Source organism: Musa acuminata, chromosome BXJ2-10, assembly GCF_036884655.1.
Source record: "Musa acuminata AAA Group cultivar baxijiao chromosome BXJ2-10, Cavendish_Baxijiao_AAA, whole genome shotgun sequence".
NCBI lineage: Eukaryota > Viridiplantae > Streptophyta > Magnoliopsida > Zingiberales > Musaceae > Musa > Musa acuminata.
The window spans coordinates 9,159,180-9,187,061 of record NC_088347.1 but is presented as its reverse complement, the minus strand read 5'-3'; the positions used below and the strand labels follow the sequence as shown (position 1 = coordinate 9,187,061).

Genomic DNA, 27,882 nt, shown 5'->3' with positions numbered 1-27,882 from the left:
TATGCATCCTTTTCTTCAGAATCAGTAGATATACCTCTGTGGCACTCCTCTGAGTCCACCTCCATTCTAACTGATGCTTGATTTTGGGAAGCTAAGTCCCTCTGGACTCATCGTCGCTTCCTCGCCTCTTTCAACCCCCTACTTCAACACCTCGGTGTTCTCCAAGCAGATCCCTTTGGTCGATGGAAAGACAGACTGTAACTCCCATACATGGCCTCTCCCATCACGTTGTAGGGTTTGCACCTATTCTGTTCTCCTTAGCTTCCTTGGTAGCAATATTCGCTTACTCGACCTTGTCCTCTGACTTGTCGGGCTCCCTTAAGTGAATATGGGCTCTGGAGCAATCCAACTCTCCAGCTGCTTCGATCATATCTCTGCATGATCAAGTCCCTCCCATGGGACTCATTGGTACTTGCTTTCGAACTTTTCCCTTGGTAGAACCCAGCCCCCATATGCTGATAACCAAGGTTTTCATCCAATGCAAAATTCGATGCACGCACGGAAGACCCGCCTCTACGGTACCATGGCCTTCACTCCTTGAATCCATAGCCCTTCTTGTCGTCGTGTTGTTCACCGAAGTAAAGCTTCCAATAACTCCCGATCATAACTTGTATGATCTAGTCCCTCACGGGACTATGTCGTGTGTATCGCATTGCCACGAACTGTTCCACCACAATCCGCTGCACCATGTCGTCTCCTGGTGACATCTCCATTGCATTTTGATCCTTGTGGGATAAACTCGAATTGTGATCCCTCCATGTGTGGCCTCTACCAATACATCGCAGGGTCTCTTCCACCTTCGATTTTGTTCGCTTCTTTGGCAATCGACCTTTATCCACCCACTCTTGGGTCACACCTAGATGAAGCACTGCTCTAGGATAGTCCGTCACCTAGTAGCTCCCGAAGTCCACCGACTTCATTGTAATTAGTGTACTATTGTCTGGATCCTAGGCCTCTGCTCCTACCAGCATAATCTTCGTTGCGCATCGCTTCCTGCCTAGCAACTTGAACGGCAACACTATGGCATATTCTTCAAGAGTACCCTGCCTTCGCATCCTCTTGCCCCGTGCCAAGGCCTTCTAAACCCAACTTCACCTTCGCAAATTGAGTCACCTTAGTTCTTTCATCAAATGCTTTTTCGAGATAAGGTGCATGTGCCCAGAAGCTCCCTTCATCTTTGACACCATGCAAGATTAGTCCGCTCCGTCAGAATAAAGGACCCATTGAACAACATGATATTGCTCCTACCTCTGTAGGAGTTCATATCCTTGACCTCTGTCCAAGGAAAGCACTGTGCCTCCACTCTATGTTCCAACTTCTATGCTGGCTCCCTTTATGCGGCTTAGGTACTTCGTCAAGTTATACCCAAGTTGCTCTGCTCCTTGTTTTTGCATTGAGTTGATGGTGGCCCTCGTGCCCACCATTCCACGGGTCAGCCCTCCCTTGAGTACGATCTCCATATCGACTCCAAGTGTGCCTTCATTTGTGTTGCTTTGGGTCGCTCCCCCACTTGATCTCGCAATGCATCCACCAATGCATTCTCTCGAGCGAGATCATGCGATGACTCCTCATTGCTTACTTAGTTCATTGAGCTTCGTGGAGTTGTTGTTTGTTGAGGTACTCCTCAACATGTGAGATCCGTCCCACATGATTCTCCCTTTGGAGAGCCGGGGCTTATCCCTCTTGGATAACTGTCCCGTTGGAGCAACACCTCTCTTCGTTTCGGAGACCACCATCCCCTTGGACTACTCCGATCTGCTGAACAAACTGTGCATTGTTTTGCCTCCTGCAAACGCACTTGCTAGATTGCGACTCTACGTCAAGTCAGCCCCCGCTACACCACTCAAGGCCTAGCAACATGCTGAACTCGTTACACACTTCAGCCTCCTACGGACGTATCCTTCACATGCCGAAGAGAAAGTTTCAATGCTCCATAGCGCCGAGTTTCGGTCGCCTTGGGATGGCCACGAACATTCCATCGTCCGCATACAAGCCCATGCATGAGTACCAAATTCTTCGAGCTAGCAATTCCCCTCACCTCTGTGAGCTTTGCATAACTCTTTCAGTCGTTGAGCAACTCATTCTACCTTGTATGGTCTCATCCTTTACCAAGCGCCTCGTTTGCCTTGAGCACCATCAAGTATAGTTGTCAACGTTGAGTCGTAGCTCAAACTCAGCCATCCCACCCTTTGTGTGCCCCACATTCTTCCAAGCTTGCCTGTTCTCGTGGTGCCTCTTACGCGAAGAGTTGGCCATTCCTCTAAATGTCAATCTGTTAGAACCCTTGCAGATTCTAAACTTGGGGTTGATCTCTTTAGGGGATCGGCCTCCTTGGAACTCTATAGGGGTTTCTCCTTCCAAGTTGCTGCTCAAAGGCTGCAGAAAAGATTCATCTATTGCTTATCAAAAGAGGAGGAATACATGACTATTTATAGGGTTTCTAAACCCTAACTCCTAATAGGACTCCTACTCAAGACTCCTACTTCTAACCAACTCCTAATAGGACTTCTACTCAAGACTCCTATTCCTTTACAACTTTTAATTTTTCTCTAAGAAACAACCTCCTAACCCTAACCGACCTCTTCACCTCTTTAATAAGGGTCGGCTTAGATAGGTTTTACATGAATATCCCTCTCAATTAGGACTCTTCTAGCTAGAGTCCTAACAGACCCGCCCGCCCTCTTCAAATCAGCCTTGTCATCGAGGTTGACAATTTATGAATTTTAAGAATTTGATCTTCAAGTCGTCATAGTTCTCCCAAGTGACATCTTCTGTTAGTAGGTTCACCCACTGTATTAACACTTTAGTAGTGGGTCATTATTGTCGAGTCACGATCCATCGATCAAAAATGGCACTTGGCTGGGTCTGGAGTTCTCCTTGGATAGTCATATTTGGTGGGTGAATTTGGGCCGTCTCCAAGCACCTATTTACAACTTCTGTCTGGCCGTCGATTTGTGGGTGATATGTCATACTCTTTTTCAATTTAGTACCCTTATAGTATAATTCTTTTGAGTCTCAATTGTAATGAGCCACGGAGCTTGGTGCTTCCTCTAATTTTTTTTTGATCTTACTAGTCTCCGAATCTTCCTGCCATTCCATCTTAATATCCTCAAGGAAGTCGCTGGTTTGAAGTAAAATGATCGAAAATTCAGCTTGCTCAGGTAGCTGCGAAAGCGCATCTGCAACAACATTCTCTTTCCAATTTTTATAAGTTATTTCATAATCAAATCCAAGAAGTTTTGTTACCCATTTTTGTTGCTCAGGGGAAGATATCTTCTACTCCAAGAGATATTTTAGGCTTTTATGATCGGTCTTGATTTGAAAGTATTACTTGATCAAGTACGATCTCCACCTCGTTGTTGTGTGCACAATGGAGAGTATCTCATTATCATATGTTAACATGTTTTGATAGGGGGGAGCCAATGTCTTGCTAATGTATGTGAGTGGTCGACCATCTTGCATGAGAACATCTCCCATTCTGTCTCCAGATTCATCGACCTTAATGATGAAGGGTCGGTTGAAATATGGTAGTGCTAGCACCGGCGTCGTCGTTATGGCTGCCTTAAGTTTGTCGAAGGCAGTGGAGGCTCTGTCCAACCATTAGAAGACATCTTTTTCCAGTAAGGACGTAAGTGGTGCACTGATCTTTCCATAGTTTTTCACGAACTTACGGTAGTAGCCTGTTAAACCCAGAAAGCCATGTAGCAATTTTATGTTCCTCGAGGTAGGCCAGTTTTGCATTGCTTAAATTTTGAAGGGGTCCACCGTCACACCTTCCTCTGATATGATATGCCCAAGATATTTCACCTTTTGTTGAAGAAAGTAAAAATTCATAGTGGCCGTTGTGTGTTTGAAAGGCGGTTTTTGGTATGACTTCTTCATACACTCGTATTTGATAATATCCGGATCGAAGGTCTAGCTTTGTGAAGATTTGTGCTCCCTTTCATCTAGCAATTCATCTACTACTGGAATAGGGTATTTATCCTTGATGGTTATGCCATTAAGAGCTCGGTAATCAATGCATATTCTCCATGTTTCGTCCTTCTTGCGTACAAGTAGCACCGGTGAAGAGTAGAGGTTGCAACTTGGCCGAATAACTCCTGTTTTAAGCATCTCTTTTATAATCCTTTCTATTTCATCCTTCTGGAGATGTGGATACCAATATGGCTGAGTATTTGCTGGGGATTTGACTGAAAAAATCATTATACGATGATCATGCCGACGAGTAAGAGGTAGGTTGTGCGGCTCATCAAATATATTTGAAAATTCAGCAAGCAAAGGAAATAAGTTTGGATCTTCAAATTATATTGGCTCTCCTTTAATTTGCTGCTCAAGTTGTACCAAAAAGCCCTTGCATGCTTTATGCAAAACCTTATCCATTTGTTGTGTGCAAATCATCGTTACGTCGCCCTCACGTTTCCCATGCAGTATCACCTGTTTCTCCTTATTGTAAAATTTTATAATTAGTTGCATAAAATTCCAAGAAATATCACCTAATGTCATCAAATATTTAATTTTGAGTATGGCCTCATGATCATCAAGATGGAGGAGGAAGAAATATGCAATTATCTCTTGGTCCTACAGCAACAGTTTCACCTGCGGGCACCTATGATCACACTTCAAAATCTGTCCGTTGGCGACCTTAACGACAAACCTGCTGCAATTCTCAATAGGTAAGTTTATATGGACAGGAACCTTACTGTTTAGGAAGTTATTAGTACTGCCCATGTCGATGAGAACAGTGATCGGTTGTTGTTTGAGAAGGCCTCCAACTTTTATCGTTTGCGGGTTTGAGTAGCCAGCTAGTGTATGTACCGTAACTTTGGTCGGTTGTGGCTCTTCTTCTGCATCTTCTTCTTCATGTTCAAGGCTCTCTTCTAGATGTTCAATAACCTCTTCTTCTATCGGTTTAATCATAAGAAGTCCCCCTTTACTACAGCGATGCTCACGGCTCAACGGCTCGTCACAATGCCAACATAACCCCTTCGCATATCGCTCCCGAAGCTCTTCTCTTGTTAACCTCTTTGGTGTAGGGACTTGGTCGACAGTAGAGGGGCTGAGGGCTTCAAGATTACTGGTTATGGAGCGACCCTAGTCCTCCGAGCTTCATGGTTCAATTGCTCCTCTTAATGTCATGCGAAAGAGATGGCTACCATAAGCGTATACGGTTGTTGCGCTTTAACTTCTCCTCAGATCTCCGACTTCAAGCCCTCAATGAAGGTCCTCAATAGCTGTTTTTGAGACCAATCATGAGTTTGATTAGATAACCTTTCAAACCTGGTTTGGTATTCATGAATGGTAGAGGTTTGTCGGATCTTTGCTAGTTGTCCGTCAATATTCTCGTAATCGGTTGGTCTGAAGAGGATCAGTAGTCCTTTGAATTGTCGCCATGAAAGGACTCCATAAGTATGTTCAAACTAGTCAAACTACTGTATAGCATCCCCTTCAAGATGTATAGCTGTAATTTTCACCATAGATGCATCCGCGTTTTTATGGTACCGAAAATATCACTCCACGCGCGAGATCCAACCAATTGGGTCTCCTTCTTCCTATCTAGGGAAGTCCACTCTCATGCATGGATAGTTGGGGTTGGTCATAGAGCTTCTCCTCTCTTGGAAGTCATATCTTCAGGCTTGGTGCGATTGGGCAAAGCTCTCTCCTTTGTGTGATTTCTTCGGGCTTAATGGTCGGCCCAATCTGAGTTCGGTAAAGAGCGTCCGAATATTATCCTCCATTCGCACCTCGAAGGCTTCAAATTTAGCATTGATTACTTCCTCAGATGCCATAGTATATGCCACCAAATCTGTGATGTTAAGATCTCTCTTTTGTTGTCGGGTTAAAGACATGTATTGGTTGAGAGAGGTGATGGTCGAAAGGGTTGGTGGATTGGTGGATGTAGGCTACGGTTTAGGATTGTTTTGTGGCTATTTTGGGTGCAATTTGAGGGTGTGGTTTGGTGGAGTTTTAGGGCTGTGGATGAATGTTTTGGATCTGTGGTAGATGGTAGCAAAGGTTTGATAGAAATCAGTGGAAGTTGCAGCAAGTATATGCTGTCTTATAAGAGTAGAATTATCATCGAAGAAACAACGGTTTCTCGACATAATTTCCACCAAAAACTTAAGAGAATTGAGGAGGAAATTGAAAGAAAAATCACAGTTTATATCATAGCAAGGATATCTAATTTAATCAAGAAAATTTTGGTAGTATAACAACAAGGAAATTGGTGCAAGTTGCGATTGCAAAATTCTCGTCGAAAAATTTTAACGGATTACGATGAAAATTTGCAGCAACATAAAATCGTTTTTAGAGATAAATTTCTTAATAGATCAATCTTAAATGGAAGCCAAGATGATCTACAAAGTGTATAAGAAATTTTATTAAAAAAAAATTGTAAATAGATGGGTTAAGGCAACAATATGCGACTGAAATTTTTTGCAGCATAGATTTTTAGGTATAGCAGATTGGACGTAAAAGATCAGTAGTTTATATTGAGAATTTTTTTATGAAACAAAGGAAAATCCACTGTCAGGAAGTGTCAAAGCTATCATAAAAATTTCGTAGAGATTTGGATAGAAACAACGTAGTATCAAGATAAAAAAACAGTGCTATAGGGTTGAAATTTTACAGTGTAGATTTTCAGGTATAGCAGATTAGATGTAAAATATCAATGGTTTATATTGAGAATTTTTAACAAAACGAAAGGAAAATCTGCTGTTAGGAAGTGTCAAAGATGTCATAAAAATTTTGTAGAGATTTGGATAGAAAAAACACAGTAGCAAGATCAAACTGACGGTGCTATACGGTTGGAATTCTGCAATGTATCTTTCGTTGTAGAGATGAAAACTTTATGACGAAAAGTTTATGCAGAAATATAAGAATAGTTTTTCTGAGATTTTCAAATAACGATAACTAAATTGCAGCAGCAGTAAGGTAGAAAACCAGAACCTGTTGCAATTCACGAGGAGATCAAAGGATGATCCGTGGTGGTGGAGATGATGACAGAATTTGGTGACGATCTTTTAAGCAATTGTGGGAATTACTTTGAGCGGTTGTGGAGGGTTGATGGATGGTTGTGGAAGGGCAACAAGATGCCAAGAACGCTGCTCTGATACCAAGTGATAGAACCCTTGTAGATTCTAAACTTGGGGTTGATCTCTTTAGGGGATCGGCCTCCTTGAAACTCTATAGGGGTTCCTCCCTCCAAGTTGTTGCTCAAAGGCTGCAGAAAAGATTCATCTATTGCTTATCAAAAGAGGAGGTTTATAGGGTTTCTAAACCCTAACTCCAAATAGGACTCCTACTCAAGACTCCTACATCTAACTAACTCCTAATAGGACTTCTACTCAAGACTCCTATTCCTTTACAACTCCTAATTCTTCTCTAAGAAACAACCCCCTAACCCTAGCCGGCCTCTTCACCTCTTTAATAGGGGTCGGCTTAAGTAGGTTTTACAAGAATATCCCTCTCAATTAGGACTCTCCTAGCTAGAGTCCTAACACAATTTCAGATGCTCGCTCCTTTGAGCGACTCCTTTTCCCTACATCTCCATGCCCGTTTTCCCCCAAACGGTCGCGCATGTGCTGACTGCCCTCAACTCAACCCCACTAGGTCCCTCACGTTTGCATGCTAAGTGTTTTTATGAGTGCTTGTCCCGCTCTGATACCATCTGTCATGGACTTAGCTGGTTTTGCCTAAGTCGTGCAGCACCCTTACGTGTCCATCCGCAAAGGTCAGCCTCCCCGAAGCCTCCCATTGTCCCTTAGGACCAACAAAAGAGAGAACAGGTTAGAGAGAATGCCTCACTCGGGATCCACAAGCAAACGTCTCCGAAAAGACTTCATAGACAATGCAAATTACAAACAGACTTTACAAGCTCTGAACAGTTGCATAACAAAGGGTAAAATGGTCCATTATAAATCAAAAATCTCTCACACGTGTCCTCATGACATAACCTTTATTTACAAGCCTAAAGCGGCTACCAACCTAACTAAAATGGGATTATTAAGCCTTTGACCATCCCTCTACATGCTATACAAAGCATGAACATACCAAAAGATACGGACATACATAAGCATTACATCAAACATCCTGTTTAGAAGTTTGTCTGTGACAGAACGTCGAAACTCCGGTATGGTACGATATTTAAATCCTTGATTTTACCTATTTACTATTAGAACTTCATGTAAATAAATTTGAGTGACAAGTGAAAGACTTAGGTATAAAACAAAGTATCACACTGGGTCGCCAAATAATTGTCCTATTTATCAAACTAAGCAAAATAGCAATTGTATCAGAAAAAAAGTATTTATTTCTAAAAGCTTTATGATTGGATTGATTATAGAATTCCACAAACTTAGTAGGCTTGACAATCAGATTAGCGTAACTTGTATTTTGATATCAACAAATTATTATGCTTGTGGCAATATCTATCGTAGAGAGATTGTATGGACATCTTACTTCTGTTTTTATGCCCAGTACCAATGAAATAACAGCAGCAACCATCAATATGATGAGTGTCAAATCTTGGCAAGCCTCCCACAGGAACACCTACAGGATGCAGATGTAAAAAATGAAGTTCATCTGTCAGCAATTGTAAACAAGAAGTAGAAACAACAATACATACACAAGCATAGTAACTCATACCAAAAAGTTCCGCCCTTTCTTTTGTGGATATGTATTTGCTCCAAATATGATTCTTCTATGCAACAATTCAGATTCATCTCCGATGATACCCCTCTCAATGTTGGATTTTAACATATGTGATAATCCCTTGACCTAATCACCAAGATAACCACGTAAACAACATAGGAGGAAGATTAACAATAATGCATTTAAATCTCAAGCTACTTGCCCCTCCATATTCTTGCAGCCTGGCGAAGTCATGTTCCCTGGTTAAAGTAGTAAGCTTGTCCACACTGATTGGAAAACCATCTTTGGGAATTACTGGTTTCTCTCCAGAAGCATCTATGTTTTAGGACCAAAAGATATTTGATGCAAGAAAGATATAAGACCACATAGCAACACAAACATCAGTCATAATGAATTAAGCAGTGAAATAAGAGATCTCTGAATAAAAAGCATGAAACAAGGTACTAAAGAAATAATAGTCAACAAAATTTAATTTATACATTTCGTGACATTGAAATGCATGATTATCAAGTACAATAGAACTATTAGGCATTAAGCAGAAATTGATATAGCAAGATGCCAAAGTACCTGGTGCCTCTCTTTCCCCAGCTTCTTTGAAGAGAAATGCAGCCTGGAAAAGAAAAAAACTGATGAACAAGCAAAAGCCTAAGAAATATAAAAGACACGTGATTGAGGATTATACCCGTATAACTTGCGCATGAGTCCTTATTTTCCTCCTTAGGTCTTCCTTCTCTTTCTCCTTTTTTAGGTCAAGAGTATATCTAAATCGACGTGATGCATTCAACACAAGTGCTGCTTGCTGTCAAAAGAGCAAACAATTATGTTAGCTGCTATGTTGCATTCATCTCTTTAGTTGGGAATTTCATAATGCATAAAGTTATTTTCTCATTTTCGTTTTTTATTTGTCCCAATCATCATCATGTTTTTTGGCACTATCCTCTGTACTTTCTTTAATCATTCTTTTCTTGCTTTTACTATAACACATTAATAACTCATTAAAATTTAGATTTTTTTAATCTTTTTGTCATCATATTTCATAATTTCAAAATTTCACAACTTTGTTTTTGATATATATATATATATATATATATATATATATATATATATATATATATATGTGTGTGTATATGTATATATATATATAATCTGAAATATAATTAACCAACAAAATTTGGAGTCCCATACAAGTTTGGTAACCATACTTTGTCCTTTCAATAATGTTAAAAGTGTACATAAGAACAAAAATTTTTGTTTAAATCATTTTAAAATTTTCAACTCACATCATTCTCTCAAACTCTTTCTCACTCATATCTCTCTCTCATTCTCACATTTTCACTCTCTTAAATACAATAAAACTATGATTTATGGAATGGATCAAAGTTGAAAAACTAATTTTGGATGATTAAGCGGAAGAACACTCTAATCAAGAGGAACTAGAGACACCTAACCGTTATAGTCATCCACCGAACATATAAAGGCAAAGGTAAAGGGGAAGGCAGTAGCATCAGCTACGCCATTGAAAGAATCGAATCAAGCGATAAGACACCTTCACAATCGCATTCAACAACTCACTCGATCTAGAGACATGACAACTATTAGGATCAAGAACGGCACTAAGAAGTAGGGTGAATTAGTGCAATGGATAAAAACGATAAATTTAAACAATTTCAAAAAATTTCGTATGATGAAACTCTTAGTTCGACAAAAACCATTTTGGAAAGAAGTTTGACTCGAATAAGTTTGTAAGTGAGTAGAGAGGAGGGAATTGGACAGTTTGCAATGAAGTAATAGTAGAATGCAGCAAAAGTAAAGTATGCACCAAGAAGAAAACACGCCAATTTTATAATGGTTCAGTCGTCCGACCTACATCTACTGCTGATACCTCCTCCAATAAGGTCACCGGTTTCCACTATTGATCTTTCTTAAAGGGTAAAGATCAATCACCCCTTTATAGAACTTTCACAAGTGGCTCACTCTCCTTTTACAAACTTTCACACTTAGAAATAGTGGAGGTGAACTCTCAACTTTTGTAAACTATTTCACTATGGTTTCAGTTCAGTTTTTATCACTTCTTTGTGTGTTACCAAGAAGTAAGGGATAATTATAGCCCTCAATTGGCTTTAGAATTGGAGTCAAAAAGTGTCACATCCTCGATTTTTGGGATACTAGCGGTACTATCGCCATTATTGAGCGATATTACCGCTTGACACTCTGATACTAGGCGGTACCACCACCCAGTCTGGTGGTACTATCGCTTGACAGAGCCTGGAGACTAGGCTCTAGCGATACACCACCGCCTGACAAGGTAGTATCACTGCCTGACATTATTAACTGCCGACGGTACCACTGCCCAATCTGGGCGATACCACCACCTAGACCACCTAGGAGGCTGAGCCTCAAACGGTTCCATTGCCCATCCTGGGCGGTGCCACCACCTGGCAAGGCTCCAAGTGGCTGAGTGAGCCTTCCATCCGACCCAACATAGCCCTGTTTTAGGCCCAGTTGGCCCCTAACTGAGTTAGTGAGATTACCTCCCAATCCTAACCCTAATTATGTGCTAACTTCGATTTTTAAGGCATACACTAAAGAAAACAAGTCCGGTAAGTCTAGATTTCTTCTAGTGATCTTCCGGCGGACTTCCGATGATCTCTCGATAATCTTCTAGCGGACTCCTAGCAAGCTCCTGGATTTCACAATGATGTTCTTGACGAGTTCCGACGAGCTTCTTTGGCAAGCTCCTGGACTTCTCGGCCAATTCCGACGGTACTTCCGATGAACCTCCAGACTCTCGACGAACTCTCGATCTTGACTATAGCACTTCGTTTTGCTTTATGCCTTGATCGCTATCGTAGTTAATCCTACACACTTTTCTCAATATATAGATTGGATGAAATAATTTACCAATTGATTTCATCATCAAAATCCGAAATTTAACAATCTCCCCATTTTTTTATGATGACAATCAATTGATGATGGAGTTAACCTTAACTCCCCCTATCTATATGTCATACTTGAGAAAAGATACTCTTGAATTCAAGGTCTTTGAATTCAAGCATCAAACTGATAAGTCATATGCATTTAAACTTATGCACATCATAATACTAATCATGATTTACCATCTCAAAATACGATACCACATATTTATCATAATAAAAATGATGTCAAAGCATGATATCTATTTTCAAGTCTAATATCGAATGATCATTTTCAAGTATGTACAAATTTGAAATATGAAATTTAGCAAGATTCAAATTCCAAGTTTGATAAAAGATAACAATTCATCAATTCGGGGGATGATACAAATTGAAAGTAAGAAATTAAGTATGATAAGTTTCATACCTCATCATAATGATAGACATTCATCATTTTGTTACGAAATCAAGTATGATTTTAAGAATGAAACATTTTCAAGTATCCATGTCACATTATGATGTGTTTCAAGCATGATACATTTCAAGTATTTACGATGTATTTGACGATACTAATCATATTTCAAGCATTCGCAATACATTCAAGCATTTATAATATGATACATCTTACACATTATTTCAAACATTCATAATGCTAAGTTGTCATTAATTTATCACATTTCTCCCCCTTTGTCATCAACCAAAAGGAGAATCATTCAACAATGCAAGTGTTTAAAAAAAAATATCCAAGTAAGTTCTATACCAATTTATCCAAGCTAGTAAAAAAAGAAGTTAAGCAAAAAAAAATTTTACATGATAACTACTTTTGATTTTTGAAATGGATAAGCTAGCATTTGTGTTTTAGATGTGCAAAAGCTTTTTTGGTTCTTCTTGAGATGTGTAAGTTTCTTTCTTCATTTGTCATAAAAATGAGAGGAAGAGGAAGAAGAGTAAGGGAGGAATTCATTCTCCACTAGAAAATCAAGAACCAATTTCTTGAAAGGATTTGAACTAAGTCAAATCTATAATAAATGAGTTTCATTGAATCAAGTTTATAGTTTAGCAAAGAGAAATAATTCATTAAAAGGATCAAGATGTTCATACAAAATCAAATCCCTATTCCTGGAAATGATCATCACATACTAAAAAGTCCATGAATAAAAATTTTATAAATCAAATCCCTTTTCTTGTAAATAGAAGGAAGAAGGATTCAAAGGAATTAATAAAGGATCAAGTCATTTATCCAAAAATCCATGAGTGAAGGGACTAAATGTATCAAAAATCATTAAATGATGGAGCAAGGGTATAGAGTAAATTTGATACCAAGTTAATAGAAATAAAATAAATTCATGACTCATGCATTCGTATGGTTTAACATCCCTAACTCTCTTCTAATGAAATTAAATTATTCTTTATTTAAATGTTTTGTAAAGATATCGGCTAATTGATGTTTTGTATCAATAAACTTTAAAGATATATCATTGTTATTAACATGATCTCTTATAAAATGATATCTAATATCAATATGTTTAGTTTTAGAGTGTTGAATAGGATTTTTTGTTAAACATATTACACTTGTGTTATCATATTTTATGAGAATATTCTTAAAATGAATGTTATAATCTTTTAATATATTTTTCATCCATACAACTTGTTCACAACATGCACCAATTGCTATATACTCAACTTCGGTTGTAGATAATACAACTGAGTTTTGTTTCTTGAAAGACCAAGAGACAAGTGCATGGCCTAAGAATTGATATGTTCCGGATGTGCTTTTTCTATCTTTTCTACATCCAGTAAAATCTGTATCAACATAAGCAATTAATTCAAAGCTTTCAGATTTTGGATACCATAATCTTATATTAGGGGTTCCTTTAAGATATCTAAGAATTCTTTTAACAGCTTTAAGATGAGATAGCTTAGGATTAGATTGAAATATAGCACAAAGTCATGTGCTAAACATGATGTTCGGGCTAGTTGCGGTGAGGTATAGTAAACTACCTATCATACCCCTATAAGTTTTTTGATCAAAGCTTTCTCCACTTTCATCCATGTCTAACTTAGTGAAGATGCTTATAGGAGTATTGATAGCCTTTGAACCATCTATATTAAACCGTTTTAGCAATTCTAACGCATATTTGGTTTGACTAAGAAAAATATCATTACTAAGTTGTTTGATTTGTAAGTCTAAGAAGAAAGTTAGTTCACCTATTAAACTTATTTTCAAATTCTTGGCTCATACTCTTGACAAACGATTCGCATAAGGATTCATTTGTAGAACCAAAAATAATATCATCAATATAAATTTGAACAACAAGAAAGTTATTTTTAAAATTTTTAATAAACAATGTAGTATCGACCTTATCTTTAGAAAAATTATTTTGGATAAGAAAGGAACTAAGTCTCTCGTACCAAGCCCTTAGTGCTTATTTTAAACCATAGAGAGCTTTAGACAATTTAAAAACATGATTCAGAAAAGTGGTATTCTTAAATCTGGATGGTTGTTTAATATACACTTCTTCGGAGATAAAGCCATTTAACAAAGTGCTCTTGACATCCATTTGAAATAACTTAAAGTTATTACTACTAGCATAGGCAAGGAGCATCTTTATAGCTTCTAATCTTGCCATAGGAGTGAAGGTTTCTTTATAATCGATACCTTTGTCTTGGTTGAAACCCTTGGCCACTAATCTAGGCTTGTTTCTAACCACGATACTAAATTTATCTATCTTGTTTCTAAAGACCCATTTAGTACCAATAACTAAATAGTCACTAGGTCTCAGAATAAGCTTTCACATCTCATTTCTCTTAAATTGGTTCAACTCTTCTTGCATTGTAATAACTCATAAATCATCTTTCAATACTTCGTCAATGCATTTTGATTCAATTTGAGAAAGAAAAATGATGTTGGCACAAAAATTTTTAAAAGAAGAACAAGTTTAAACACCCTTTGATGTGTCTCCTAAGATTAGCTCCTTAGGATAAGCATCTATATACTTCCAATCCTTAGGTAAGGATTCTTTGGAAGAAGATACATCCAAGTTACTAGTGGGAGGAGAGGGTTCATTCAAATTTAAACCATCAAAATCAAAATCATCATCAAAATCATTTTTCTTGGATTCAGAAATCTCATTAAAAACAACATGAATAGATTCTTCTATAACTAAAGTTCTTTTATTAAATACACGAAATGCTTTAGAAGTAGAAGAATAACCAAGAAAAGTGCCTTTATCGTATTTTACATCAAATTTTCCTAAGGCATCTTTTTTCATTCAAAACAAAATATTTATAACCGAAAACTTACGAAACATTGGGTTTTTTATTATTCTATAACTCATAACGAGTTTTGGAAAGTAATGATCTTACTAGAACCCTATTTATGACATAGCATGCCATGTTAACGGCTTCGGTCCAAAAATATTCATGTAGGCTATGTTTGTTTAACATGTTTCTTGTCATTTCTTGTAAATTCCTATTTTTACTCCATTTTGTTGTGGGTTTCTTGGAGTAGAGAAATTATGGTTGTACCCATTTGATTCACAAAAGTTTTAGAAATCATAGTTTTGAAACTCACCACCATGATCACTACGTATAGATACAATTATAAAGCCTTCGTCATTTTGAACAAGTTTACAAAACTTCAAAAAACACTTAAAGCAATTACATTTGTGTGCCAGAAGTATGTCCAAGTATATCTACTAATAATCGTCTACAATTACAAAGACGTATTTGCTATCTCCTAAGTTTGTTGTATCAATTAGTCCAAACAAATCAATATGGATCAATTGCAATGGTCTAGAGGTGCTTATTTGATTCTTTGATTTAAAACTACTTTTTATTTGTTTTCCTAGTTGATATACATCACACACACTTTGACAAACTTAATATTAGGAATGCCTCTTACAAGTTTTCTAGATAAGATTTAAGAGATTAGTTTTATGCTAGCATGACCTAATCTCCTATGCTAAAGCCAAGCATCGTCATTCAAAACTAAAAAACACATTTAATTACAAAGATCATCAATGTCAATAGTGTATACATTATTTTATTTTAAGGCAATCATAGATATGTTTTTATGTGGTTTTTCAATAATGTAAGCATTGGATTCAAATCTAATGATGTATCTTTTATCATACAATTGACTAATGCTCAAAAGATTATGCTTTAAGCCATCAACCAACAACACATCTTCAATCAAAAAGTTAGATTCGTTACTTATGATTCCTTTGCCAATGATTTTACCATTGTTATTGTCTCTAAAGGTGACATATCCTTCGTCTAGGCAAGTGAGCTTAGAGAATTTAGATGGATCTCTAGTCATATGCCTTAAGCATCCACTATCAAGGTACCATCTCTTGCTCCTAGCTTGGATGTTAAACATTTCTACAAAAAAGGATGATTTTTCGATACCCATTTGACCTTGGGTGCCTAAAAAATTGATCTATTCAACTTATCATTTTGCATGGAGTTCTTTGCGGTTCCTTTAGGAACCCAAATCAATTTGTGTGGACTATGTCTCTTAAACGGACATTTATAAGCAACATGCCCAAATTTATAATAAAATTTATATTTTATGAGGGGTAATACATGTAAGGTAGGGCCTTTAATAAAGGTGGTTGGATTTTAGTGAGAGCTACTCACAAATCAAATTCCACCTCTTTTATGAACGTGACATTTATTTGCAAGAATCATATTCAAGGACTTGCTACCAACCTTAAACTTTTCTAAAGTTTCTTTGAGTAGCAAGTTTTCCTTCTCAAGTATCCCGAAGTGTTCACACTTAGTGCATGGAGGCAACGAAGGATTAATATGCTTAAGTTTTTCAAATTCATTATTTAAAACAACATGCTCCTTTTTCAAAGAATTAGATTTTTTACTCATTATTCTACATTCATCGAACAAATCATGAAAAGCACTTAAAAGCCCATTGAAGGATAAATTTGCATCTAATGAACTACTTACCTTATCTTTGATAGCCATTAGTGCGTAGTTGGCGATTTCCTTGTTGCTTTGTTCTTCATCTTCGGAATCGTTAGAATCATCCCACTTTGCTTTGAGCGCCTTCTTCTTCTTTGGTCGTTTCTTCTTCACTTGGGGACATTCGCTTTTGAAATGTCATGACTTCTTACATTCGTAGTATATAACTTGTTCTTTCTTGGGTTTAATTTTATTTTTAGTGTTATTTTTAGATTTATTTTTTTTATGAATTTTTTGAACTATCTTGTCAAGAGTGACAACTTATCATCATAGTTCTCATCACTTGAACTTTCTTTCAAGTGGTCTTCATGAGTTCTTAGTGTCATATCCTTCATCTTCTTTGGAAAGTTGTTCTCAAGCTCTTTATGAGCGTTGCAAGTCATCTCATAGATCATTAACGACCCGATAAGTTCTTCGAGAGGGAAATTATTCAAATTCTTGACCTCTTGAATGATTGCTATTTGAGGGTCCTAACTCTTTGGAAGGGATCTTAATATTTTATTAACGAGTTCAAAGTAAGAAAAACTTTTACCAAGCATTTTTAGACTATTAACGACATCCGTAAATTGGGTGTACATGTCTCCAATGGTGTCACTTGGATTTATCCGAAACAATTAATAAGTATGGACTACAAGATTTATTTTGGACTCCTTTACTCTACTAGTGCCTTCGTGAGTGATTTCGAGTGTGTGCTAAATATCAAAAGTCATTTCATAAATAGACACTCGATTAAACTCATTTTTATCTAAAGCACAAAACAAAGCATTCATAGCATTGGCATTTAAAGAAAAAGTCTTCTTCTCTAACTCATTTCAATCATTCATTAGAAGAGAACACTTTTGAAAGCCATTTTCCATAATGTTCCATAACTCAAAATCCATAGAAATTAAAAAATTTCTCATTCTAGTTTTCCAATAGGTATAATCTGTCTCATTGAATATGGGTGGACGTGTGATTGAGTGACCCTCTCGGTTGCCGCCAAACGCCATCTCTCTTAGGTTTTAAAACAAAATAAGAGTAATCTCACTTTGATACTAATTGTTAGGATCAAGAACGGCACTAAGAGGGGGGCTGAATTAGTGCAGCGGATAAAAACGATAAATTTAAACAATTTTAAAAAATTTCGTACGATGAAAACCCTTAGTTCGACGAAAACCGTTTTGGAAAGACATTTGACTCGAATAAATTTATCAGTGAGTATAGAGGAGGGAATTGGACAGTTTGCAATGAAGTAATAGTAGAATGCAGCAAAAGTAAAGTAAGCACCATGAAGAGAACACGCCAATTTTATAGTGGTTTGGTCGTCCGACCTACATCCACTACCAACACCTCCTCCAATGAGGTTACCGGTTTCCACTATTGATCTTTCTTGAAAGGCAAAGATCAATCACCCCTTTACGGAACTTTCATAAGTGGCTCACTCTCCTTTTACAAAGTTTCACACTTAGAAACGATGGAGGTGAACTCTCAATTTTTGCAAGCTATTTCACAATGGTTTCGGTTCAGTTCTTATCACTTCTCTATGTGTTACCAGCTAAGAAGTAAGGGGTATTTATAGCCCTCAATTGGCTTCAATTCGAGCTAAAAAGTGTCACATCCTCGATTTTTGGGGTACTGGCGGTACCACTACCATTATTAGGCGATACTATCGCCTGACACTCTGACACTAGGCAGAACCATCGCCCAGTCTGGCGGTACTACCGTCTGATAAAGTCTCGGAGACTGGGCTCTAGAGGTACCATTGCCTGATAAGGTGGTTCTACTGCCTAGCAGTATTAACTACCGATGGTACCACCGCCCAATCTGGATGGTATAATCTCCCAAACCACCTAGGAGACTGAGCCTCAAGTAGTTCCACCGCCCACCCTCGGGGGTGCTATCGCTTGGCAAGGCTCCAAGTGGCCAAGTGGGCCTTCCATCAGGCCCAACTCAGCCATGTTTTGGGCCTAGTTGGCCCTTAACTAAGTTAGTGGAATTACCTCCCAATCCTAACCCTAATTATATGCTAACTTTGATTTTTAAGGCATACACTAAACAAAATAAGTCCGATAAGTCTAGGTTTCTTCTGGCGAGCTTTCGACGATCTTCCGACGAACTTCCGATGATCTCTTGGTAATCTTCCGGTGGACTCCCAGCAAGCTCCTGGATTTCACGATGTTCTTAGCGAGTTCCGACGAGCTTCTTTGGCAAGCTCCTAGACTTCTCGACCACTTTCGGTGGCACTTCCGATGAACCTTCGGACTCCCGACGAACTCTCGAACTCCCAACGAACTCTCGATCTTGACTCCGGTACTTCGTTTTACTTTATGCCTTGATCACTATCGTAGTTAATCTTGTGCACTTTTCTCAACATATAGATTGGTTCAAATAATTTACCAATTAATTTCATCATCAAAATCTGAGATTCAACAACAACAACATGGACAATAGTGCCTCGATCAATGATGTGACAACGTCGAGGAATCGATGGTCTCGTTTATACAATTTGAGGGTAGTGCATGGACTGAAAAGTAGTATTTTATATATATAACCCAATATTCAAAACGTGGAGTTCGATGAGATACTTGTCAAGTTTATACATGGAAGGGAAAAGCAGTGAATGATTTTGAGCAAATATGACAGTGTCTAAACGACGTAGATATAGAGCGAAGCATGGTTCGCCTTATTAGTCTGTACCAGTATATCGACCAGTTGTTGGTACAGTACGTACCAAGGTGTACCAAGTCATACTGAGCGAATTGACACACAGTACATGAGGGGGTACCCAAGGTTCTGAATATCGTACCTTATTAGTATACCAAGCTTTGCTCGATATAGTATGGTACAATGTACCGAGCGATAAGGATTAAAATTTCGTATCATACTAGAGTTTCGAGATTCACTTGGTATGGTACGGTACTATATACCAAGCAATATATTTCGGTATATTGCTTGGTGTGTATATATATATATATATATATATATATATATATATATATATATATATATATAAGTAAAAAAATATTTTTTTCTACGACATCATCGAGATATATATATATATATATATATATGTATATATATATATATGTATATATGTATATGTATATATGTATATATATATATGTATATATATATATGTATATATATATATATGTATATATATGTATATACATATATATATATATAAATATATATATACATACATATATTTTTATATATAAATAATAAATCATTTTCGTCACGATGTCGCCTCTCTTCTCCAAGCGATGCCAAGGACTCTTCTCCAGCATAGATGAGAAGTCACCAACAGACGAGGAGGGAGAGCGGTGCCAATCTCTAGGTTCTCTTCTTCTCCGTATTCTTTCTTCCCCTTCTTCTTTTTTCTTCTCTTCTCTTCTTCTCCCTCGGTCCCCAATCGACAATACCGCCCGGTAGTGGGAAGTTTGTGTATCGGTCTATTGGCAAACCGATAAATATCATACAGTACAAGCAGTATTATTTAAAATTAGAAACCTAGCTGAGCAATATGCCTAAAATAGGCATAAAATCCTCCAAAAATACCTAAAAATAGAAAATAAGATTAGGATAGGATTTTTAAGTTAGAAATAAATATACATTTAGTATAATTTAGGAAAACTAATGTAAATTAGGTAAGAATAGTGTCATATATCTTTTTCAGGCTTTGAGGAATAGTCTTGTGCAAGGTTCGTAATTTCGATCCATTCCGAATCATCCTTCTGTTAATACTGAATTATCTATAAAAAAATTATTTGAATTGTTAGATTATTTTATATATAAACTTAGGCATACTGATGTACCCCTCGTATTGGTCTCATGTCGGACTAGTACACACCGATTGTACCAAGCAGTACCGAGTGGTATGGTGAACCTTAGAGCGAAGCTCATCATATTCATAGTTGTCATATTATGGAGAATCTTATAACCAATATCAGTATAATGATAATTGGTCATACTTCTTCGTCCAATAGTACGATGATCGATTTTACAAAACAAAGTAGTAGATCGATAGTGAGAGTAGAAGTCCTGACATTCTCTATAGTTTGCACCAGTATATGCCACATTCGTCCTTACCTCAAGAGTCTCCTTGGACATATATGATTCACAATAATTAGAGTACGATCATCATCACATTAATACACCAATAACATATAATGTATCAACATACTATGTCGTAGGATCAATTTCAAGATTGAATTTAACAAACATATCAAATTGATATATAGATATATAAGATCGAAGACCCCAATCCATCACCCGTGGAGTCTCATCATTCTTTCAGGTGGTAGAATCAAGTATATCCATCGATTGATTATTTAATTCATTTGAATCAAATGGAATAAGTAATTTAATAATTCAAATCATTTTCTGATAGATAATTCAATATTAATGGAAGGATGATGTGAAACGTACAACAAAACTACTCCTGAAAGCCTGAAAAAGATGTCACTATTCTTTCCTAATATAGATTATTTTTGCTAAAATTATACATATTCTTAACTTAAAAACCCTAATCTAACTTTTTTATTTTTAGGTATTTTTGAGCTATTTTCGATGATTTTAGGTGTAGCGACACATGATACGTCAGTATGCCTTGGCACATACCATACCAACGACTTATCTGTACACTGATACGAATTGATAAGGCTAACTTTGTCTTTAAGTAAAAATCTTAGGCATCTTGAATTGATTAATCAATAGGATAGAGCGATTAAAAACATTATTCATAGAGTAAAAATAGAATTATTAAAATAACTTTTATGTGATTATTGAATATCTTTGAAATTAAAAAAAAAATCTAAGATAATTGTCGTACTAACAAACTTTATGGATTTGACTATTGGATACTTAAGAAATAACATATACAAAAATATTATATTGCTAAAATAAAAATATTGATGTGTTTGTCTAAAGTTATAAAAAAGATAAAGAAAATTTTATTCATCAATAATTAGATATCATTTCGATAGAGAATAAAATGAGGGAGAATCACTTAAAATTATATACACATATGTTTAGGTGACCTATAGATAAGGTATTTTGAAGATATGAAATGATTATCGTTAATAATATAATGAGAGATAGAGGAAGACCTAAAAAATTTTTAATAAACATTTAAATAAAATATTTAAATATTCTTAACTAAACATTTAACTTTTTACAAATTTCAATAACATCAAAAGATCCATAGAGTTAATCCCAAGTAGTTGGGACTTGAGACCTTGTATTGAAAAGTAGTTTATATGCCTTGGCAAATTTCAATGTAGCACCTATCTTTCTTGAAGAAATAGTAAGACTCCCGTTGACGTTGATCCATATTTCTTCCTTTGACCATTGCTACCTACGGCTGTGAATAGCTAGTTTGAGTTAAGAAATATTCTCGAATATTAAAATACCTAAAACATCCTTAATACTTAACCATCATAACTATTTTATATAGAATTTTTCAATGAAGTATTAATGTCAATCATAATGTCCATATCCTTTCTTTAAGGATTAACCTACAAAGATTCACAAGTTTTTGAATTTTACACGAAATTAAATGCTAAACTTATATTTAAATGGACGAACGCAACTCACCCACAAAGTGATGTGATTGGAGAGAAAACTTGCTAGAATAGTTGGATTGCATTTTAGTGAAACAATCTTATATGAGAAGGATATGAAAAAAAGGGTAAATGTTGATGACTCACTGCAAAGCAGATTTTGCCAATTATAACATATTCGAGCTTATTAGAAGCCACATTGTGAAAGGCTATGGAGTAAGAATATTTTCACAGGAAAAACCAATGGCACAAAAGGTAAGCCTCACACAAAGGAAAAAATAGAGTACTTTTCTAGGGGACACCTACTAATAGAATTTGAAGTATAGGATAAGATATGGACAAGGGCTTAGTTTAAGGAAGCATATGATGTAAAAGATTCAATGATTACTTTCTAGATCACCCTCAACCAAAAGAGAGAGAGAAAGGAATTACATGCTAGATGCTAAAGAGAAGAAGCATAAACAAAGTGTAGCCTAAAGTTAAATCTAGACCAAGTAACAATATGTACATATTTCTTGGCATATGTGAGACTTTTGTTAACATAACATGAATGTGACAAAATTTGTATAAATTTTGAGCAAACGAAACATGCAAAAATGACAACAGATGAGTGACAAGCAAAAGCCATGGAGGACACCAGGCAGAAGTACAACTCTAGGTGACATGTAATAAATATATATATCCAAGTCAATACTGGATAGTGGAGATCAAGAAAATCCATGATGTGTCATCCATTAATTCTCCTTGTGTTATCTATAGTAACATGTAAGCCAGTCAGTCTCATATATAAGAAGTATGATCAAATTTATTTGACGAGAAAAACCATGCTGTTTATGTTTGCTCAATGTTCCTACAAACAATGAAAAGTAACTAAAACATCTCGTTTTACACCCATTCCACTTTAGACAACCCAGATGAATGTGTTTCTCAGATTACATGACCGACGTAGCACTGGCAAAGCACTCTATCTAACGAATTCTCGGCATATCCAAGACCATATGATTACAAGCAAGGTATACAGTTTCGAATAATACCCCCTGTCACGGACTTAACTGGAAGTGCCTAAGTCATAAGGCACCCTTGCGGTCAAAACGTGAACTTTGCTTGAGTTGCTTAAGTCGCGATGCACCCTTACGCCAACTTCTTGGACTTAGCTGAGATTGCCTAAGTCTTGAGGTGTCCTTGCAACATATGCGTCTATAAAGGTTTAGCCTAGTTGCAACCTCGTACAGGTCCCGAAGGACCTGTAAAATAAAAAGTTGATTAGATTGAAAACGAGCGACGGACAAGTTCTGACGTCGTGCAAAGAGGAAAGTTTTACGAGCAATTCAGCAAGCACCTTATGTTCACAGGAGAAAAGAGAGAGAAGAGGAAAATAAGAACTTTAGAAGGTAGAACGAACAGTTTCAAGTCCACAAACAACTACTCACCGGGTGCCGGGCATGAAGGCAAGTTCTCGTCAAGTCAACGTGCGAACTTATGAAGATTTTTCAATGCTCGACAATATACTGAAGCCCCATCCAGCCCTGTGCCACCCAGGGGGTTCCAGGGTATTTTACGTAGTCTCGAATGGAAGTACTTTGATGGAGTTGTCTTAGTTTCCTCCTTACAACGAACTCTATGTTCTCAAGTAGAAACTAAGTTCTCAACTCCCACTTTAAGTCCTCCCTTGTGTCCACCCAACACCGACCTTGTTGGATCTCCTCCCAACGGGTTCGCCACCAAAGTTATGCATCTTCTTTCAAATACATGGTTGTTATTGAAACTTTGGTATCTTCAGAATCATGCCTTGTAGCTCGAAAGTACTATTCCATGTCAAACAAAAAATTCTCGAGCTCTTTTGCATCCCTAGCACCTCTATAGCAATGAGGCTTAGTGCCTTCAAATTTTATGGCGGTGTAACGTGGGTGTTGCATCCTCCCGCATTTAGTGCCCTTGTGAGTGCTGTCACTTTAGAAGTGAGTTCCACCACAATTTCATGCAAATGTTGCATGGAGAATTTAGTATCATCTATCAATCGATCGACTAGGGCCTTAACCTTGTCAATTCGGGATTCAGCTTCTTGCAAGCTCTCTACCCCAAGAAGCCTTCGTTGGCCTTGGTAGAGTTCCTCTAAGCTCGCTTCAAGGACATCTAAGTAGGTTTCTGTCGTTGTGAGTCTCTCCTTATGGCTCTTCTTTCCGGTTGGCGATCCAGATTGCGCCTCCTTCGCTCGCGGAGAGTAGCCAATTTCTCGCTCATCATGTTTGCTGCCACAATCCTCCAAAGCGACTCCAATGACATGAGAGCGAGTTTGCACTTGCAGCCCACCTGCGGTTGGTTGGGGCAAAGGTTCGGCTTGTCCCGCCTTACTTGATTCACCACGATGTTTTGCCATAGCGAAATTACGAAGTTCCTTCGTTGCTTGCTCAAATTGCTTGCCCGCTCTGATACCACAATGTCATGGACTTACCTGAAAGAGCCTAAGTCATGAGGTACCCTTATAGCCAAGATGTAAACTTAGCTTGAGTTACCTAAGTCGCGACGTACTCTTACGCCAACTTCTCGGACTTAGTTGGGATTGCCTAAATCTTAAGGTGTCCTTGCAACATATGCGTCCGCAAAGGTTCAGCCTTGTTGCAACCTCGTACAGGTCCCGAAAGACTTGTAAAATAGAAAGTTGATTAGATTGAAAACGTGCGATGGAAAAATCCTGACGCCTCACAAAGAGGGAAGTTTTACAAGTAATTCAGCAAGCACCTTGTGTGCACAGGAGAAAAGAGATAGAGATGAGGAAACATAGGACTTTAGAAAGTAGAACGAACAATTGCAAGTCCATAAACAACTGCTCACCGGGTGCCGGGCGCAAAGGCAAGTTCCCGTCAAGTCAACATGCGAACTTATGAAGATTTTCAACTCTCGATAATATACCGAAGCCTCATCTAGCCCTATGCCACCCCGAGGATTCCAGGATGCTGAAATGGCTGACATTTTGTACGCTGAAGCGGGCTGTAAAAAATAGGCCACGACACGTGAAAACAGAGCCATTTTAGGGCTTTTTGGCCCGACGCGATGAGTGGTTGCACTGTGCACTGTAACCTATTCGAACATGTATTTTTACAAGCAAAAACAAATAAAACCAAGGCAAAACATGTTGCTATGTCTTTGTTCAAGCATACAAAAGCGACGAGTAGTTCGTTGAACAAAGTTGTTGCAAATGCGTCACCGTTCGTGACAACTCGTTACCGAACGGTATATATATATATATATATATATATTTTTTTTTTTTCTTTTTTTTTTTTAAGGCGACGTCGCGTCACCTTGGCAACATCGCTCGGAGAAGGAAAAAAAATTATATATATATACTTTTTTTTAAGGCGACGCGACGTCACCTTTTATAAAAATATTTTATATATAAAAAATATTTTAAAAAATATTTTATATATAAAAATAAGGCGACGTCGCCTCGCTTTAGAGAAGAGAGAGACGATATCGTCGAATTATATATATATATATATATATATATATATATATATATATATATATATATATATATATATATATATATATATATATATATATATATATATCGGTATACTGTATCGTACCGTACCGAACAAACGTCGAAACGTCCACTAATAAGAAACTTTTAAAACTCAAATATCCACTAATAAGACTGATACCAAAATTTGTTTACTTGATAAGAACCAAGATATTGCCATAGGCAAAGCATTCAAGATCTCGAAACTACCATGTTCATGCTTGCTCAATATTTCTACAGTTAAAAAGTAACATTTCATTGTATGCACATTCGACTTGAGACAAACCCAGGTAAAATGTGTTTCCAAGATTAGTACCCACTATCTAATGCAGCACATTGATACACCAAATGCGGAACCGTGTTCAAGGATCTTGGGACGTTGAAATCAACAACACCACCACAAATTAAAGTAGGTTTTGGGCGTTGCCAGCTTGCGACGAAGAACATCCAAATATTGGATGAAAGCAATAGAAGACAAGGAACCAAATCTACACACCCAAGACAAACAGACCCCTAATTGCTCACAGCACCAATACAACCACCCACTTGTGTATCTCCACTCCAAGAATGGAGAAGCAATCAAGAACCACGAAACCCACCCTCGATCCCTGTGCATCCCAATTCCAAGATTGGCGAAGCAATCAAGACACACGAATCCCACATGGGAAACCCTCCCGATCCTTATACGTCAAGCGATCAAGACACACGAAACCCAGACGTCGCCCGTCGAAGCAACATACATTGCACCGAGCCACATCAAGCCATGACGGAAACTAGAAAGAAAACACAAAAACGAGGAGGAGATAAAAGCAACATAACATCATAACGTCATTCAACATAAACACATCCATCGATCAATCGGTGAGGAGACGAACGTACCCTCCACCGGTGGAGCCTCTCGACGGGGGCGTTCTTGGCGGGGATATCGAACGCGTCGTCCTCGCAGGTGATCTCGCCCTCATCTACGAGGGCCGCCGCCGCCGCGTCGGCGAGGCCGCACTCCTCATCGCGCTGCCGCGCGTAGCGCTCCGGCGACGGCGGGTCCATCTGCCGGCTACTGCGGGACACCTGACGCGCGATGTGACTCAGGACCTGGGCCGCCCAAGGAGCATCAGACGGCCTAAGGCAAACAAAAAAGAGAAAGAGAGAGACGGGTGCGTAAGATCAAGAATGCTGGTGGCACGACGTCGATGTTAAAGTAGCTCACCTGGGGCTAGGGGGGGAGAGAGGACGGCGGCGAGGCGGTGGAAGAGCGGAGAAGAAGATCTTACTTTCTTCCTCGCTCTCTCTATTTCTTCTTCTCTTTTACCCTCCTCTCTCTCTTCGCCTTCTCTCTGACGAGATCATCGGCGGAGAGCAAAATACGAAGCGAGAGCTAAGGGAGAGAAGTTTCGCGGCAGCTTCGGGTTCAACTATTTATGGAAAACATTAGGTGACAAGATTTGCACGATTTGGCGGTTATTAGCCTTCCCTCTTGTAAACTCAATCGACGCATAGATAAACGTAAGTGGGAATATGATCCACCGTCCGATTCGCTCTGATCACCGCCACGGGCGCAGCGAACGGCGTGTTCTCAGCGTTCGTGATTAACGACAACACTCATTTTCCTATTATTCTTTGTGAGGATGTGTTCCGATTCGTGCCTGCGTCTATTAGACATGAAGCACTAATTCGTGCCATCAACTCGTGGCACTAAGCATTTAACTCGATAAACAAATGTTTTCATCTTTGTCTTATCTCAATCAATCTTATTTGGACCAAAACAAATGTTTTGACCACTGTCTTTGTCGCTGTCCAACCAACCATTTTCGAAGTCCATAGTAAATCACATCTGCCGCCAACCATCACAAGAAACTCTTGGACTCTATCGATTTCAATTCCTCTTTCGAGTGGCTTTACCAAGGATTTAAGATCACTGTAAGACGATCTTTGGAAAGGGAAAAACAATCTATATTGCATTAGAAAAGGACCTAAAACATGCAACTACTAAGTGATTTCTTTGAGCAACAAAGCTCGGACTTCTTATGAAAAGTATCTCACTTCTTGCGGCTACAAGGTTATTGATATCTCTATTTTTTTATCTCCTTCTCTTTCTTAGCTAACGGCATCTCTCTTTAAAGTATTGCAAATGGCTCCTTGATAAAGAAGATATTATTGTTAGATTTTATGGCTTTTTATTATTGGATAAGATATATATAATATAACTAATTAGATTCTGATTAAATATTTTGATTAATAGAAAAGAAGTCCACTTAAAGTATGATTCCTTAGGAGATAATCT

At 37.8% G+C, this 27,882-nt stretch overlaps 1 protein-coding gene across 2 annotated transcripts in view; it reads right to left on the bottom strand.

The window, feature by feature from the left end:
• Nucleotides 1-27,162, bottom strand: part of LOC135586034 (calcium-transporting ATPase 5, plasma membrane-type-like) — a 55,744-nt gene extending 28,582 nt beyond the window's left edge. The window contains exons 1-7 of one of the 2 annotated variants that reach the window (XM_065130939.1): nucleotides 26,809-27,162; nucleotides 26,481-26,721; nucleotides 9,332-9,448; nucleotides 9,217-9,259; nucleotides 8,852-8,964; nucleotides 8,644-8,775; nucleotides 8,458-8,547 (exon numbers count right to left, since the gene is read on the bottom strand). In XM_065130939.1, coding sequence (XP_064987011.1) covers nucleotides 8,458-8,547; nucleotides 8,644-8,775; nucleotides 8,852-8,964; nucleotides 9,217-9,259; nucleotides 9,332-9,448; nucleotides 26,481-26,648 — 663 coding nt within the window. In that variant the 5' untranslated portion in view covers nucleotides 26,649-26,721; nucleotides 26,809-27,162. The remainder of the gene's footprint in view (nucleotides 1-8,457; nucleotides 8,548-8,643; nucleotides 8,776-8,851; nucleotides 8,965-9,216; nucleotides 9,260-9,331; nucleotides 9,449-26,480; nucleotides 26,722-26,808) is intronic. The other variant, XM_065130937.1, reaches the window with a different exon arrangement.
• Between the last annotated feature and the right edge of the window lie 720 nt (nucleotides 27,163-27,882).